General features: G+C 41.7%; 1 protein-coding gene across 2 annotated transcripts in view; it reads right to left on the bottom strand.

Annotated features, from left to right (window-relative positions):
- Positions 1-17,824, bottom strand: part of col5a1 (procollagen, type V, alpha 1) — a 74,000-nt gene that overhangs the window by 32,862 nt on the left and 23,314 nt on the right. For both annotated transcript variants that reach the window (XM_005454554.4, XM_019360650.2), the window contains exons 5-12: positions 7,328-7,459; positions 5,385-5,483; positions 4,895-5,272; positions 3,155-3,772; positions 3,001-3,057; positions 1,216-1,257; positions 628-690; positions 461-535 (exon numbers count right to left, since the gene is read on the bottom strand). In XM_005454554.4, the coding sequence (XP_005454611.1) occupies positions 461-535; positions 628-690; positions 1,216-1,257; positions 3,001-3,057; positions 3,155-3,772; positions 4,895-5,272; positions 5,385-5,483; positions 7,328-7,459 (1,464 nt within the window). The remainder of the gene's footprint in view (positions 1-460; positions 536-627; positions 691-1,215; positions 1,258-3,000; positions 3,058-3,154; positions 3,773-4,894; positions 5,273-5,384; positions 5,484-7,327; positions 7,460-17,824) is intronic.

The following is a 17,824-nucleotide window of genomic DNA, read 5'->3' as shown; positions in this document are numbered from 1 at the left end:
AACTCTGTATCTGTACAACTAATCAGTTAAAACCGCAGCAGTAGCATTTTCCCAGCACCTAATAAAGAAAGCGGAGGAGGCAGACATCACAGGAAGCTATTAGGATGTCTGAGCAACTGTTGCGGTCAAGTCTGACATAGAAAAAAAAAGATGCTCGGTAGCGTTAACTTTGCTAACTTGGCTAGGATTTGTGTTTGTGGACTCAAAGCAGCTGACATTACAGCTGTTATTTAAGAATCTCACTCAACATGTTGAAGCACATATTCATGCAACAAAACACTTGTAAGGGTTAGGCTCATCATAAATGGCTTGATGGGAAACCCCCTTTATTCCAGTTCATTGTGTAAGTTACCATTGTGTCAATATTCACAATTGGTCTTAAAGGAGGTTAAACAAGAATTAAAGCACAAAGTTAGCATTTCTGACTTTGGAAGAAGAAGAAGAATTGTATTTTACTTACAGGCAGCATCAGGACAGTTCCAGGAGGTCCTGGCAGGCCATCAGCACCAGGAAGACCAGGACGACCTGGAAGACCCTTAGATGGAAAATTACAAACACAAGTGAGTGTTTAAGTATCTGTATTTGCAAACCTCTGGTGATGTTTAGGACATTAAAAAAAAAACTTACCCTCTCTCCAGGATCTCCAGGACTGCCTGGTGGGCCAGAAGCACCTGGGGGTCCAGGGAGACCCTATTTTAAACAGAAGACCTCTTTTAACTTCTATATATACACACAATACAACACAAAAGTTTTGCTTTCATCTTGGAAAATGGTCACATACAGGGGAAAGGAATGCGCATGTGGCAATATTTTATAAGAGAGGCTGCAAAGCTGTAAATCTTTTGTGGGGTACTCTTATTTGTTTATATTGTAGTGCAACGCTTCAGTGGCTGGACTCCATCTGCAGGGTGTCAAAGCAAATCTGTATTAAAGGAATCTTCCTAAATAAATGATGACGTTCCTTCGACATCTAATCAAGTCCAAAAACCGCTTTGGGGGAACGGCTCGGGCCACTCCTTTTCGCATTGGGAGCCAGCAAAGCATTAAAACTTGAATTTTCTGGTAGTGCAGACAAACAATGAATGCGTGAAAGGAAGCTCTATTGGCTTTTCTTTACCAAGCGGCTGCCAAGAAAAACGGCAGCGATTACGATGCAGAGAGGGAGAACAAAAAAAGGAAAACACAGGAAGTTAAGAGACAGGAAGATTGACTTACTGTTGGCCCTTCAGGCCCAGCCGGACCTTCCACTAACATTCCCTGAAACACACAAGCACAAATCATTAGGCCTCATTCATAAGCACGTGGCTGCAAACAACACTGTCACACTTGAGTACAATACACAGGAAAACGTTCACTTGTAAACTTGTTCTTTCATCATGTTTCCATCTTTGCTGACTCATGTGCATGCATGCCTGTCACTGCAGCTGTGTTTGCAGTCGATCCACAGAGAATGAGAGAGTGGCTGCAAACAACAGGCAAAGCCATCCTGAGGTGCTTCCCCTACCCGGACAAGTTAAGGGAAGGGCTAATCAGATCAGTGGGGATGTTAAACTTATTCACACAAGCAAACTGAAACATAAAGCCAGTTTAGCCATGTCTATGAACACATTAGTTCAGTCTAAGTGTAGGGTTAGTGTTTGAGTTAGGGTTAGGCCTGATTAGTAACACTGCACAGGCAATAATAGTAGTTCATCTCATTTCAGTGTAGGACTCAAGGATCTGACTTAACAGATGCATCAGTGCAGCTCTACAGCTACATAAATACCGCCTTGTTTGCTCTTGTGGTAGCAATTTGGCTTTTTGTTTTATGAGGTTAAAATTCTGCCCACTCTCCAAAGTTCAAGCTGCCTTCAGAGCATTTTTATTTTAAACACTTCCTTCAGACTTGTTTTTTTTTCTTCAATCCCTGCAGTTATTCCTGTGTGTCACCTGCATTGTGGCTGCTGGTTGAGGGGCTGGGTCTGTACATGTACTTATTTTTCATTGAAGTTAGCACTTCATAATACAGCCCACACTTGTAGCATAATTTCTGTCAAAATTCCTGAAAAAGATCCAAACGTTGTGCTACTTAAAATTACTTACTCACCAAATAAATGTATCTAAAGAACAGTCTTTCCTGTAAAAATCTGACTTGTTACCCCCTTATTTTAGTGTACTTATCATTAAGTATTTGTAGGTAAATCTTATTGCATACTATTTTTTTAAAAAAATACATAGAAAGTCCACTCAGTTACAGGGGAATTACACCCTCAGTCAAGGGCTGTATTATAATATGTTGCCCTTTTTTAATTTTTTAGCTTTCTTAGTTTTCTACCTCACGGCTTTTTGCATGTTGCAAAGGGACAAAAGCACACTGGGAGGTTGTGTATGTGTGTTCCAGCTTATACGTGTGCATACACAAAAGGTCATTAAGGAAGTGGACTCAAAAAACATGAACTCCTTCTGTAAACACTGAAGGCACTCAGTCAGAGAGCCATGTATGCCTGGTGGAGCTCAGTGACTTCTGTTTGAAGTAAAACAGCTGGTGCTGTATTAGATACATGCAAACCTTTTGTGTCATATATATCCATATAGGACGACATTTTCACAGTGTTACCTGTATATATATATATGAGTGTCTGTTTTAGGGTTGTCTGAATTTCGCTTTTTTATTTATTTATTTTTTAATTGAACAATTCCTTTCGCACTTCCTGTTGTTCTTCCTGGTGTTACTTCCAGTGTGATTACACGCTACCTACACTGTGTTTAGAGCTTATTAACAATTGCCGCATGGCTCTACAACAAATGTTTATGCTTTAGCCCCGATGAACAGCCAGGAGCAAGGCCTCATCCGGGGATGCAAAGAGAAAACTGTGGTGAGTGTGTGTGGCTTATGGAGCCTTATTCAGGAAGTAAGGGATAGTTTGTGTTTAGATGTGGATTACACATATGTACTCCCCATGAGCCCAAACGGAGCCTTCGTCTGCTCCTCGTGTATGTTGTTCAAACAGTGATACTCACAGGCTCAATAACAGCAGGCTCTCCCTTCTGTCCTTTCTCGCCATGAGCTCCGTAACCCTACACAGCACAGACACAAAAACAAAGTCAGCCCACCCTCACTTATCTTCACTTTATGATTTATTTTTATTCTGTAGTGTATCCTGTTTAATTTCACCTGCCCATAATCCAGAGTGTTAGCAGGCAGCCCTATGTTAGGCAGCTCTGTGCCGTAATCGTAGGTTTCATCTAGCTCTCCGTCATAGTTTTTGAGGTCCTCCTGATTGAACCCTTCCAGATCCGTGTAATCATCATAGCCGTCCACACCCAGGCCAGTGCCGGTGGCGATGGACCCTCGGTTTCCGGTGCCTGCGCTGGCTGAGCCGCCTCCCACTGACACGGAACTTCCTCCACCCCCGAGGGTGATGGTAGAACTGCTGCTGCTGCTACCACCACCTCCACCACTGACGTGCACAGTACTGCTGCTGCTGCTGCTGCTGCTGCTGCCTCCACCTCCAATGTTCAGAGTACTGCTGCTGCTGCTACCACCACCTCCACCACTGACGTGCACAGTAGTGCTACTGCTGCTGCTGCTGCTGCCTCCACCTCCAATGTTCAGAGTACCGCTGCTGCTGCTGCCTCCACCACTGATGTGCACTGAAGTGCTACTGCTGCCTCCTCCACCGCCAATGTTTATTGTACTGCTGCTGCTGCTGCCATCTCCATCAGTGGTGTGGGTCCTGTCAATGTCATAATCATATCCGTAGGTTCCGTAGTCATCGTAGGAGGCTCCTGCCTGTTGGAACAATTAACAGGACAGAATATTTGAGGATAACTGGCAATGTGGCCTTTTGGATACCGTTCCATCCATAAACACAATAGCTCGAAAAGTTTTGAATGAATTCTGATCAAATTTTGTAGGGGTGTAGAGAGGGTGGTGTTAACAATTCATTAACATTGGGCCTACATCCACCAACATTTTCAAGATAAACTTATTGATTTGACAATCTAATTATAATTGACTTACCACTGTGGTGTGTCGATATATAAAAGTATCGGACAGAGATTTAAAATATCATGTCAAGTTTGACCTCTGACCTATCCTTCAACGTCAATAGATTTAATGCTGATAATAATGCTACATAGAGCTATTTAAAACAATGTTTCTTACTACTATTGTTTACACTGACAACATATGGGCATAGGGAATGACATACGGGGATGACATAAATATAACTTTACTATGAATCTCAAATCAAGGTCAAATAAGGTCAAACTTTCATGAAACGTCTTTTATCTTTAAAACTATGCTTTAAATTCTACTGCCTCCATTTGTATTGGCAACATGTAGGAAATGATACTGGTACATGGAGATTCTAAACATCACATTATAGTTTGCATCCAATCTATGCTTCATTTTTTACTTTTCTTTGCTTTTAATCACTGTTGCATACATTTTTCTCATAGTATAAGACCCTTACTAAGCACCTGTGGCACTTTTACTTTGATGTTTATTTACTGTATACTGTAGAATCTATCTACTCACATTTGACCTCTGACCTCACTTTTACATTTCACATCTGCTTTTCTTTCCCAAAATGTTTTATGTCAACAGAATGAGAATGAGCTGCCTAGTTAGTTAGAAAAAAATTGTAATATAATATTACATGATAAGCCCAAGTTATATTCATGTCCTGTTATTCACAAATCAGTAGTTATTATCTATGACCTATTCCTACATAATGTTTATGTATTCTGTCACCCTACCTTTGCCTGATTTTGCCTGCGCTACAAACTTCTTAAATTCCATTCAAAAGAACACAGAAAATAAAATGAATGTATACAAAGTACAATACCATTCATAAAGGTGTACAGTCATACTGAAAACAATTAACTGCCATGATTAATGTCCACCTACTGTTTTGTTGCTGGAGATTGTTACTGTAGTCCTTTCACCAGCGGTGATGACCTTCGCTCCAGTCCCAGCATCCAAATCAATCCTTCCCCCTGCTCCCAGGTCCAGCTCGCCCCCAGTGCCGATGCCGGTGATGGTGACACTTCGAGAGGTATCAACACCATCAGGTGAAGACGTGGATTCGTCGTAGTAGGGGTAATCATAGGTGTCATAGTTGTACGGCTCCAATTTGTAATCATCTTCTCCTCCTCCAGTGGCAGTACTTGAAGAGCTGCTGGATGAGCGAGAGGATGAGCCGGTGGAGATGGAGGTTCGGTCGGTGCCAGTAGAACTGCCTTTCAAAATCTCACCCCCTGTGATCAGACTGTCCCCTTCTGTCTCCTGTAAAGATATTTGGAGGGGGACGTTGGCATTGGAAGCTTTACTGTAGTAACATAGAAACAATACAGTTATGTATAAGATGCGGGCATTTGGACCAAACATGAAATGATACCTCTTTTGTGGTTGTCTCAGAATCAAGAGTTACATCATAAGGCCTTGCCAAATCATCGTAGTAAGGGTATTCATAATAGTAGCTGTCCTCCTCTTTGTTCTAAAGGGAGAAAAACATTCCACCAGCATTGAGAGAGTGTATGACTGAGAGAGAAAGATTGGCAATCAATTATTAGCAACACGATTTTTAAATATGTTGCACTGCACTATTGCCTCTGGCTGGCTGATGTATGTGCAACTGGTCGACCATCGATCAGATGCACACAGGAGTTCCTCCTCCTTGTGGAAAGCTCACACTGTATCTCCCTGTTGTAAACTGCTATGACTGAATGACAAATTGCTCTTACATAGTTTTCCTAATGACTCCAGCACCTATCTTTAGAAAAAAGGAAAACAGAGGGGCAAGATTTTGTGTAAAAAACAGGGCCCTGGGCAAATCAAAAAGTCAAAAGGAAGAGCTTCCTGTTCATCCTGTAACACCTCTTTGACATCCCGTTAATTAGCACAGTATATTGGTATTCAGTGGGAAAAATGACACAGTGCATGAATGCAAACTTAGGCAGGCACCACATCATTCCTAAACATGATTAAGTAAATGCATAGACTGATAACTTGGTTCTTCCCAGTCAGCACTTTTCCTCTGGCACATTGCAGCTCTCTTGCATAACGCCAAGAGGCTCTTTTCAGCACAGGATCCAACAAAGATCTGATTTGAGTATTAGAGACAATTATGGATTAAGGGAAATCATTTCCATGAGTAAGACCAGCAAGAAAATACTAAATGGTCCTTTTGTTGGATTCTACAATGTGTAGTTTCATTCTGTATGTAAAGAATCTACAAAAACTGCTTCTAGTAAGCGGCAGCCTACAAAGCTGCACTTACACTTATGCGCTGGTTAACAAGTAAAAAAAAAATTTGGAAGGAACTTGTGAATTTTTTTGGATTACATTTCTTTCTTTCTCCGTCAGGCCGAGCATTTTCTCTTCTACCACTGCTTCTTTAAGCTGTGGGGTTCCACAAGGTTCAGTACTGGGTACATTACAGTTTTTTTTACCATTTTTTTTCTACATCCTTTCTTTTGCTATCACAATTCAAGCACCATTCAAGTTTTTCTATGATGATGACGCTCACCTAAATATGTCTTTTAAGCCTCACCAGCTGCGCAGGCTGCTCACCTTAGTCCATGGTTTAACCAAGGTTATTGATTGGCTCTTTAATAATTATCCTATTTTAAATGTTAACAAGACTAAGACATGATTATTACTCCTTGTGATTTATATCCTCAAATCAGTCAGGCTCTTACTTCATTTTGTTCGAATTAGTCAGTGCTACAAATCTTGGTGTAATATTTGATTCCTCTCTAGGTTTCAACTCACATGTAAAATTCACTTATGGTCTCTTTTGGAACTGGAGAAAATTATTCATGCATTTTTTTCATCGTCCTTAGATTATTGTAATGCCTTGCTCACTGGCTTAGATAAATGATCTCTTTTATGCCTTCAAGCAATAAAGAATGCTGCGGCCAGATTATTAACGCGTTCCCACAATCGAGCTTGCATCACTCCCATTTTATATTCTTTACACTGGCTTCCAGTAGGTTTTAGAATTTGTTTTAAAATTCGTGTTTTCACATACTGAGCTCTAAACAGACTGTTTATCACAGGTCCTTACAAAGCACACTGCTGCTCATAGGCTTGGATCACAGGATCAGAATCTGCTGGTTGTTCTGCGTATGAGACTGAAGACTGGGAAGCCGATTCTGTGTACACTTTAAAAACCAGCTAAATACCTTTTTGTTCAACCAGGCTTTTTTATTGATACTTTTACTGATTTGAATTCATTATGAATCTTAAGATGAATCACAAGAAGATCATTTAGAGGAGTGCCAGAATAAAACATGGAGCCAGAAATGAGTTGAAAAGCAGAAAAGAAATGTTACTCACAGAGCTGTCTGTGCCGGGGTCCTGGTTCTGTGGCTGGTCAGGGGATGGCACTTCACAATCAGGGCTGTAGTGCTCACAGTAGTCATAGGCAGCACGATGGTCTGCTACAATCATTAGCTGCTGGATGTCTCCCTGAAAACCCAAACATACATGCATGCTAATAAGTAAACAAATGAAAATGACAGAAGCAAAGCATGACGCTGTGTGACCTGTGAGGTGAAAAAGGGAAAGCATCTACATCTGTACATGTGACATTGTTGCAGAACAGGCAGTCAAGAAACTAGGTCAAGCCAGGGGAATCTCAGGGTGACTAAATGATGAAGAACGTTGTCAAGGGTCCAAGAATTCCGTTTTGCATCAGAGTTAAGAGTTTCAGGCGAACAGGGTTACAGCAACACAATAAACAAGATCAAACGTTTGGAACACAACATGTAAGCCTGACCTCAGTCTGCGTGCATCGTAAGTGATTTTACCTTCAAACTGACTGTGTAAAGCATGTGCATGAACAGACCTGCAGCTAGGACTAGATCAGAAGAGATAAGAGCTCTATGTATATCTATGTATACACTGAGTGAACATGCAGTTGTGGAACAGAAGAAGAGGAAGAGAGATTTAAGACAGAGAGAAGTTAAAAAAGAGACAGAACAGAGAAGGCTGCTAGAAAATTACTGAGAGAGAACAAGCGAGAGAAAGGCTCAGAAGGATCCCCAGGCTACATAGGGAGCTGGGTGTGTTTCCCACATGTTTCTGAAAAGAATTCATATGGCACCGAAACCTTGTATTGCATTTATCCAAACATGTCCTGATCGCAATTCCAAATTCAGTGATGTCATTCCACATCAATCAAACACGATGTCAGCGTAGCTGAAACAAATATATTTCCAGGAGGCAGGAGGATCGTGAAGCGATGCAGCTATGGGAACGGACCGCCACGGAGGATGAAGTGTTTTTAATTATGTTCAATTGCCAAAAGTTAAAAAAAAAAAACCCTCAACATGTCTTTCCAGCTGAAATTAGCTTTCTTTACTGACATGCATAAATGGATTGCATTTGTGGTCTAACCAGTGAGAGTTCAATGAAGTGCACCAATCCCACTGCTTTGCTCGAACATACCACTCAGTACCCCTTGCCTCAGATCCTTTAACAACCCTTGCAAAACACTTCACTAGAAGTTGTTTCCTGCTCCATCCTTGGCTTATGTTATAGCTGGACTTTATAGTGGATGCGGAGAAATCAGTCTCTTCCTCCAAAACAGAAGGACTGGAGGAGCCATTACACAGCACTCCCAGCTATGGACTTGAAGCTTTCAAATGGGCACCTCTGAAGCCACAATCTACAGGAGGGTAGACTTGGTATCTCTGTAGCGCAATGCCCCCTCTTATTTCAGGAGAGCAGTGTGCCGCAGCTGCGCTGACAGGGGATGATGGGAATTCAGTGTTTGAAATGAGGTCACACTCAATAAGAAATAAACCCACTCTACAGCAAAATAGCCCCCTCCGTTTGGAGCATTGCACCGCTTTCCTATTCACATGCCATTCTTGCACTTCTCTGTTTTCTTTTTTTCCCCCTCCATCTCCCACAGCAGCCAAGGAATGTCAGGGTACATTATGGCCACAAGTGGTATTGCATGAACCTAAGTTTTCCAAGATGAGACTATTAATCATATACCAAAGCTTTAATTAGCACATCCTCGCAGCACTTAAGCACCGTGGCAGAATGCGCTTAATGATCTGTGACATATACACAGAAAGAAGAAAGAAAGAGGTGCGTGCTTGCCTAGGTAAAAAAAAGTATACTGTTGCACAGGCCCTGCTGGGGATAGAAGTAAAAAAATCCGACCCCTTCCTGACTGGCAAAGGCTGACATCCATCAACCTCCACTAGAGTTTATAATGAGGCTCTCACTATGACTTCAGCCGTTTTATGAGTTGCATATCTGTATAAGACCTCCTTTAACTTTTAGCCCCAATTGCCAGACATATGATAATAGTAAGAGTCCACCACTTTCTTGTGTGTTTTGTTTTCTACGCCGATAATGAAAGCTGCACACCTTCACAGTAAAACTACTGTCGAAGTCTCGAGGCGGCATGGCAACCACTAAAGCTGGTTCTGATTTCCTGTCTTTGAGCCTCTTTTCACCACAAGTCACTCCACGGATTCTGAAGCCAAATGTTACATAAGCTACTATTTTACAGTTAGAGGGGGGGAGTTAAATGTTCCCTACACTGTACCGCAGACGTATGCTGATGCTTAAATTTCTCATTTTGAATTCTGGCCCTGAATGCCCAGCTTAGTCCAGCAACCCATTAGAGCATGAGAAATTTACTCCATTAGTGCAAATGGGTTGGGCTCTGTCGCCATAATTTTGACGAGGAAAAATGGCAGCGCAACTGCAGAGTCAGACATTCAGCGCGTAATAAGGCTGATTGGTTAACAGGAAATTATAGATTATTCTTCACCTCACGAGTCACATCAGAGGGAGCCGATACGTGACCCCGAGAGATGAGGTGATTGACATCCCATATCCGACGCACAAAGGGTTAAAAAACAACAACAAAAAACCCTGGTATTATAGCATAACACCCAAATCGCTGGGTGAAACCATAGAACACATGCAATCAGCTCTCCTGTTAGAGGAGGGACAGTGACATTTTTCACTCTGGAGCATCATGTGGCACATCAGAGCAGTGCTTAAGGCAGAGTTCTCAGACAATAACAGGGCTGCAGTTGTCAGCATCTCCCCAGACTCTGCTGAAATACGACTCTGCTCCTCGCCAGTGTCGAGCTCTGGTGTTAAAGCCATCGCCTGTGGCTGTGAGCGACAGCCAGCCTCACTTGGACACGATTCACGCTGAAAGACACCTGCACGCACATAACATGTTAAGCCCACAGAGCGCAAGGCCACAGCTCGCGGCAAGAATGTGGAATGGGAGCAAATCCGTACAGATCAATGCAGCTGAAAAATTCATCGTTTCAGCGTTTTCCTAAATAAAATATCACACACTCTTTTAAGCTTTTATTCCCCAGCTCACCCCATTTTCTTTTTTTCTTTTCTTTTTTTTCCCGAAACACAACACTGCTAGATTTTTCTGCTTATGTCCAGATGGGGGCAGGAGAGTGCTCTGGTGAGCACAATGCCAAACATCTGTCTCCATTTGTATCTGACCCACAATCATGCAGGGTGGACCAAGTTCATTGTGTTCCGTTTTCTGAATTACAAAATGCGATGGATGGGACGAAAAGCAATATTGGTGACATTTCAAAATCATCACATCGCATAAGGAACGGGAGTAAACGTGGCTATGGTTGGGGGTTAAAGTGGACAGTTACCAATTCTTTTCCCCTTTTTTTCATTGTTTTTACTTGCACACACAGACACATACTTAAAGCATTAGGTGAGCAAAGACCAGCAAAGGTACATTTTGATTAGAGGAAGGTCCTAAGGCAACTCCCCCCGTCCTGCTGGTGGAGGGGCAGGCGCTGTGTCCCATGAAATTTGCACCTTCTCGAGCTTAGAGCGGCGTACCACGAAATACACAGCACAAAGCAACGCTCATTATGTTCACATATCCAAGGGGACATCTGATAATGGTTCTTTTTACCTTCTAAACCTCACAGGAGACAAAGGCAGCAGTCAAAAGAAGAAAAACTCGAGGCGAGTTTTCATCATTTTTACGATCAGATGTCAGCATAGGAAAATGAGTAGGTGGCCCCCAAAGAGCAGAATGTAACTCTTGGAGGTCTTGCTGCAGTTTAAGGAGCGCTACTTTCCCAACATATTTACACAGTCACCCCCGAGCTCCGAGCCAAGCGTTGGTGTCACTGTCAGCCCACACCGGCACACTCACATGCAGTCCCAGCGTCTGGGCATTGTCCAACCTGACCACAAAAACCAAACAACAAGCTGTAGAGGTCAGCTTGCTGCGCTGGAAAGGACACATGCATAGAAAGTCACATAACAACGCAGATGTAGGTGTAGAAGTATATGTGTAGACACACGTGCAGAAAACTAAAGCAAAATGCATAAATGTAAACCGTCGTCAGACATCAATTGAATTTTCATCCACTTTCCCCTCCAGACTCTAGTCCAATCTCAGTCCTCAGAGCTGCTGCCAACAGCAACATGTCTGTCTGCCGGCCCCACTTATCCACAACACAGCCCCCTACAGTAACCATTCCCTCACCTCATTGTCACTGCCCAGTTTTTTGATTCCCTCTGGATGTCCCGTGCCACTCTAACCCTTAGTTTCCCAGCCCCAGCGACACTCACTGCACATAAGACTTTAATCCCACATCTCTATGGACTGCGGGAAGCCATATTCCCATTTCCTGTTCTTTTGGGATAGCTGAAACCGCTTCACTCACCTAGGAGGGCGTTTGGCTCGGGCATTTGCTGAAATCTACATTAAAAAGTGCTGAGGGCACACTTCACGGTTTGCTGACACAGTAAAGGAATAACACAGAGAAAAAAAGGGAGTGAAATATCAACTTTTGACATGAGTTAAGGAAAATCTTAATTATCCGTGGAAATTCCATCTATCCCAAGGCTAGTGATGTCTGGCCTAGAATGTACAGAGTAGTGTGCTTTTTCAGTGAAGCAGGATGTATACCTTGGACAAGATAATGCAAAGAAGCACGTGAAGACACAAGTATGTGGAGCAAGTGACTACTAGGATCCAGGTCCATATACTTGGGGTTTAAAGTTATATCACTAACCACAACCCTTTTCCACAGTATGGTTAAATACAGTTAAATGTACTTGGCAAAGACAGCCGTGGCTTAAGGAGTACAGTTGTCTACTAATTAGAAGGTTGGTGGTTCAATCCACAGTTGTCATCACAGTGTAAATGTTAGGTATAAAAGTACTTGTGTGATTGGGTGAATTAAACTTTCAGTAAGGACTTTCAGCATCATACACTGAGTTCTTTATTAGCTAAAGCTTTCTGCTGAAACTGTTTGAAGTGCTGATTAAACTTTATCATATATTTAGGGGCTGTGTTTTGTGCATTGCATTGCATTTCACTGGAGTTTGCATGATATATGTGCCCACTCCATTAATGCCCACACCTCAAAGGGAGTTTCCCCTTCCCACTGTTGCCAAGTGTGCGCTCATAGGGGGTCATCCGATTGTTGGGGATTTCTCTGTATTATTGCAGGGTCTTTACTTACAATATAAAGTACCTTCCGGTGACTTTTGGTGTGATTTGGTGCTAAATAAAACAAAATTGAATTGAATTCATTTGAAATGCCATTAGAAAGATGTAAAAAGAAAAAAAAAGAAACTGACAGCACCACTAGCTTCTGACTTGTAAATGATCAGGATGATCAGTCAGCATCTGATTGAAATAGTTTCAATATAAACTGAACAACATGGCCTCATTGGATTAAGGATTTATACTGTGGCAGAATGCATTTGAATTCAGAAAGCAGAGTGTAAGATGAGTGAATTGGATTTAGGAATGTAGTCACAGAACTTTCTCTGAGCTTATGTTGATCAGCCATGTTTGTGGCCTTCGCAGTGTCTGCGCTCAAGGGCTAATTTGCCATCACACTTCTGAACAGGGGATTTGAGGGCTCCCTACATTGCAATTCAGGGTTATCTGAGACAGAAATTCATAGTCGTGAGAAAATTATGAATCAGTGATCATCAATCCAGAAACACTGCTCCCTCGATCACATGGTGAAAGACGTCGTACAATCCCTCATTTGGAGTTCTGCAGAGCAAAGACAGCCCGGGGCGAAATTCTGCATTAATTCTGTGTTACAGTCAACCTAACAGAAAAAATGACCCAGCACACACTATACTAGTGAATAATATTTAGTACAGGGAATACACACAGACACACATACACACACAAGATCGGGGCTACTTTTTTTATTAGTTTCTATAGCATTGGTAAATTAGGAAGTCCTCTATAATATATGAGTATTTTAAATGAGAGACACGCTTTTGTAATGCTTTGTTTAATTACTATGTGTACCACTTTTATTGTCCACTTGAAGCCAGATCTCCTTTTCCCCCTTTCTTTTCTTTGTGGAAGAACCTAAATTTCCACTTATAATTTTTTATACAAAGCAGTCATGGAGACCCAAGCAGGGCATCAAATTTCTTGGCCTCCTCTAATGGGGTGAAAGGAGAGAGGCCATTATCCACGCATTAGACAAACTGAACAAACTGCTACTGCTTTCTGACACCCAATGGAAATCTGAGGTCAGGTACATTTTTAATAGTAGAGCCACAGACTGAAATGCTTTTACTAAAGCTACTGAAACAATTAACTGAGAAAAAAAATAATAACACAGGAGCCAAGCCAAGGCCTGGCAAAGTCACTCAAACCGACCGATGAAAACTGAGTGACAGAGGGTTCAAAGTGTATTGGGAGATTGGAAAGTCTGCTGCAAATATCACTCATTCTGTCAAATCTTTACCTTAGATGACTGAAACATGTGAACAATAAAGATGTTGGCGGGAGGAAAAAATGAAGGAAAGTCCTGAGGTGAAGATGGGAAAACAGGATGTGTAAAAACCCATCAGGCCATGACAATATTAAAGCTCATTATGAGCATCAAGCTCATGTGTTGCATGTTTTTTATTAGTTTTTCCTGGCTCTATCTGCTCTACAGGGGCCCCGCAACTTGCTTCTTTCCACTCCGACTGAAGGCTTCCAGACCCATTCCCCTGCTCCCTTAGTCTTACCCTATTACTTTTAACCCTCCCTATTCATTCCATCATTAATCCTTTATTTCTGTATATCTAAAGCGTAATCATCTTCTGTTTTGTTACCTAACCTACCAAACTTATCACTCACCCTCCCATTCGCTCCATCGGCCTGGGACAGCCTATCAGCGGATACCAAGGAAACCTCTGGATGATGTCATGTGGTGCGGCTCCAGTTCCAAGACTGACATCAGCTGGGGAGAGAACTCCTCATTCTTTCCAGCGAATGACCCAACATTTTTGGCTCCTGTACCCACACCTCCTGTTCCCCCCTCTCCTCCAGCCCTTCTCATTTCAGAACATTATTTTGTTTTTTTTACACTCAAAACTTCCCTCTGATGTCGTCCTCTCCAACTGTCGAACAGGCCGAATATATCTTTCTGCGATAAAGACTCCACCATATCATTGTCCACATTCATGGATGCTGCTGTCTGTGCTTTCGGCCAGACAAGAAGTGCTGTGTTTGCACATCTCCACCTCAGTTGCTTCAATTCAACCGCTCTCCCTGTGGATTACCTCTGAGTGGGGCCAAGTGGTTCATCTGTCCCACTTAGGTTACCTCAGACCAACCACAGGCCGCCATTTCACTGAATGCTACTTACAACTAAGGGATGGGTATTAAATTATCTCTGATTTTTCTTGGCAAACTCAGTTGGAAACAACAGTGAACAAGGAAATCAGGGGTACATTTAGAATCTGGAGTCTTTCACGCAGACTTTTTTTTAATTTACAGAGATAAAGAGACACTAGTCGACCACTTTTGTGTAGATTTTGCAAAAGACCAGCAGGGGTCAGCATTCCAGGTTGCGTTCCCAAACATAAAATGGCGCCTTACTTTAACTTTTGTGTGAATATTTTCCAGAGCTAAACATATAACAGAAATGAAGTTTTAATCGAAATTAACAAATATGAGGAAGAGAATATAAGGATATGAGAGTAAACCAGTTTCCAAAAGACCTAATGTTAGCTAGCTATGTCAACCAAGCTAACTGCTACATAGGCTACACTCTCATTAGCTGTTTCAGGGAGTTTGTTCATTGAATCAAAGAACTGTTAATCCTAATGAGAAGACCATAGCTGTGGAAAGCAGCACTCTTAAGTAGATTTAAACCACAGAATGATGATCTCAGGGGTGACACCGGTCAGCGTAAACAGTATTTCAACAATCAACGTTATCTTTGACTTGCTTTGAAATTAATGGATAAAATGAGTACAGTCATTTTTATTACATTCATTTTACATTTAATCTGCTTCAAACACACATAACTTTATGCTTGCAGTTCTGCATTTCAGTGTATGAGGAGCAGCTATACCGATCCAAGGTCATCATCTCAAAACAAGTGAAAACTTAAAGAAAATATTTCTGTCCACTGGTTGGCTTTTAATATAAGTGGCAGTCAATGTGACTTTGCTTTTGCCAAAGTTGAGGAGAAGTTATCACTTCTCCTCAACTTTGTTGACTGAATGTGTTTGCCAGTGAAAGACTGTACCACAACACATGGCCGGCCCTCCCTGAGCCTGGTTCTCCAGGAGGTTTCTTCCTGTTAAAGGAGAGTTTTTCCTTCTCACTGTTGCCAAGTGCTTGCTCATAGGGGGGTCATGTGTTTGTTAGGGTTTTCCCATTAATATTGTAGGGTCTTTAACCTATGATATAAAGCAGCTTATATTGAATAATGGCAATTGATAGCATTCAAACAACAGTCATAGAGATAAAGGGGAAAAAACTAAAGATTACAAATAGTTTGCAACAGTTCTGACACAGATTACTGTACCTGGTTCCAAAAAAAAGTTTGCTTACTTGCACGCCTAAAAATCTTTTTAATTCCCTTCACACTTTTTATTGGCACAAGCGCAAACACAGCACCCTTAACCAAGCAACCAAAAAAGAGTGGTGCAAGAGGACAGACAGTCTCTTCGTGACCACAAAAACCTTGTCAGAAACCAAACCATAAACCACCTTAGTATATAAGTACTACTTTTCTTCTTACTGCTGCATGCAAAGGAAAGGCTCCACTAAAAAAAAGTATAGCAGGGTAAAACACCAATCACTCTGATTTAACAGTGTGATAAATCCTAATCTTTTCACTTCATGTTTTTCTCTCCAAAACAAGTGAAATGGATTAAGAGCAATACAGGCAAGAAGGAAAATATGTAAATGTGATTTGGGTTTGTACTTTCCCTTTAGGACCCATTAAGTATGTCATTTTTTAAATCTCTTATAAATCAGTAATTACCAGCAATTATGTATTCTTTTCAAGTATTGTGCAAAAAATAAAAATAAAGGTTTGCAGTATTCTGAAGAAATTGACCTGGAAATCCCCAGACTTTAATGTAATTGGTCCGACAGTGAAATCACATATGTTATTTTGTGTTTTCACACTTACCAGCTCTCGGGGGTAACCAGCTCTGGCAAAAGTCAACACAGGATCAGACTAAACTACAAAGGGAGTAATGGGAGGAAAAGGAGTGCAACCTGAGCATAATTTGGAAACTATGTGGCATATTTTCCATTTTCTGCAGCACTGGAGCCTGTCCTGTCTCCTAACTGGCAGACGCACAGCAGGGGGGGCTTTAAACATCTCCCACAAAATATCTGTCCGTTCCCACGGTAACTACTGAACTGTTACCGCCGCTATAATAGCTGGCTAAGATTTAATTGTTCCAGTATCACCCCGATCTCCTGATTTCTATGCTAGGGGCAAATAATAAAAGTAGAGCAGAGTTACAAACGGATAAATGCCGTCATCTTTTTGGCAGCTGTGAGCTAATAGGCTGAAGAGGGGAAATAATGGCTGTAACACAGAATGCAGACATATAAACAGATGACACGATATCTTTATTTGTGTTCCAGTAAAATTGGTATCCTTCCCTTTTTCCCTCATGAACCACATTTTCCCCACAACTCTGGATAAAAAGCTTCATATGTAGAGTTCATTTTGCAGATAAGTCTCTTACTTAGAAACTTGATTTTGTTTACAAGGCTATAATTTTGTCCATGGCTTTCAGGGAAACTTTAGTGACAGTGGCTAGGGAAGTGATGTCATACTTCTTTCTTTTCCTCTGCTATGGCTGAGTAACAGTAAGGTTAAAGGTCAGCTGGCTAAGGATCAGTCACATCAGTCAGCCTCTGTTACTAATTATTATTGAGGGCTTTGGCCTCGCAGACTAATCCCCTCTTTTAAACAAGCACAACTCCAAAGAGACAAAGACAACACTATTCCTTGTGCCTCTCAGCGTATTTTGGTGTGTCTGTGTGTGTGTCTGTGTTCCTCACAAACACAGGGGTCAGGTTTAAGAGACACACATATCCAGACAAAAACTTGTTACAGGAACCCCACAAAAGCTCTCTTACAGGAACTGTCCAAATGAATTCATAGTGCACAAACACTTTTTGAGCCATATCAGGGACTTCCAGGTATTATAAGCCACAAAAGCTTCTTCTCACCAGTCAGATTATCATACATCTTTTGACTTCCTATCTTTATTAAGCATAAACGTAAGAGAGAGGGTGGAAGGAATAAAGCTCTTATTCTAATAACTGAAACAAGTAGCTGCCTGTGGAAAAACCTCTGTAAAGCGAAGTGTCGTAGCCCTTTAAAACAAAGAATCCAGACGTGAAGCCGCAAAGAGAACTATAACAGCTTGATTATAGATTTAGCTACAATAAGGCAACACTTTAAAACAGCAAAAGAGGCTGAACTGAGCAGCAAGCAAATGCAGCACAGCTGGCAGCAGAAGGGAACTGCAGGACACAAAGTTCTTTTGCGGACAACGTGGGAT

This window comes from Oreochromis niloticus, linkage group LG7 (genome assembly GCF_001858045.2).
Source record: "Oreochromis niloticus isolate F11D_XX linkage group LG7, O_niloticus_UMD_NMBU, whole genome shotgun sequence".
In the NCBI taxonomy this organism is placed as follows: Eukaryota; Metazoa; Chordata; class Actinopteri; order Cichliformes; family Cichlidae; genus Oreochromis; species Oreochromis niloticus.
The sequence above is the reverse complement of the archived record's forward strand: the minus strand, read 5'-3'. Positions and strand labels throughout refer to the sequence as shown.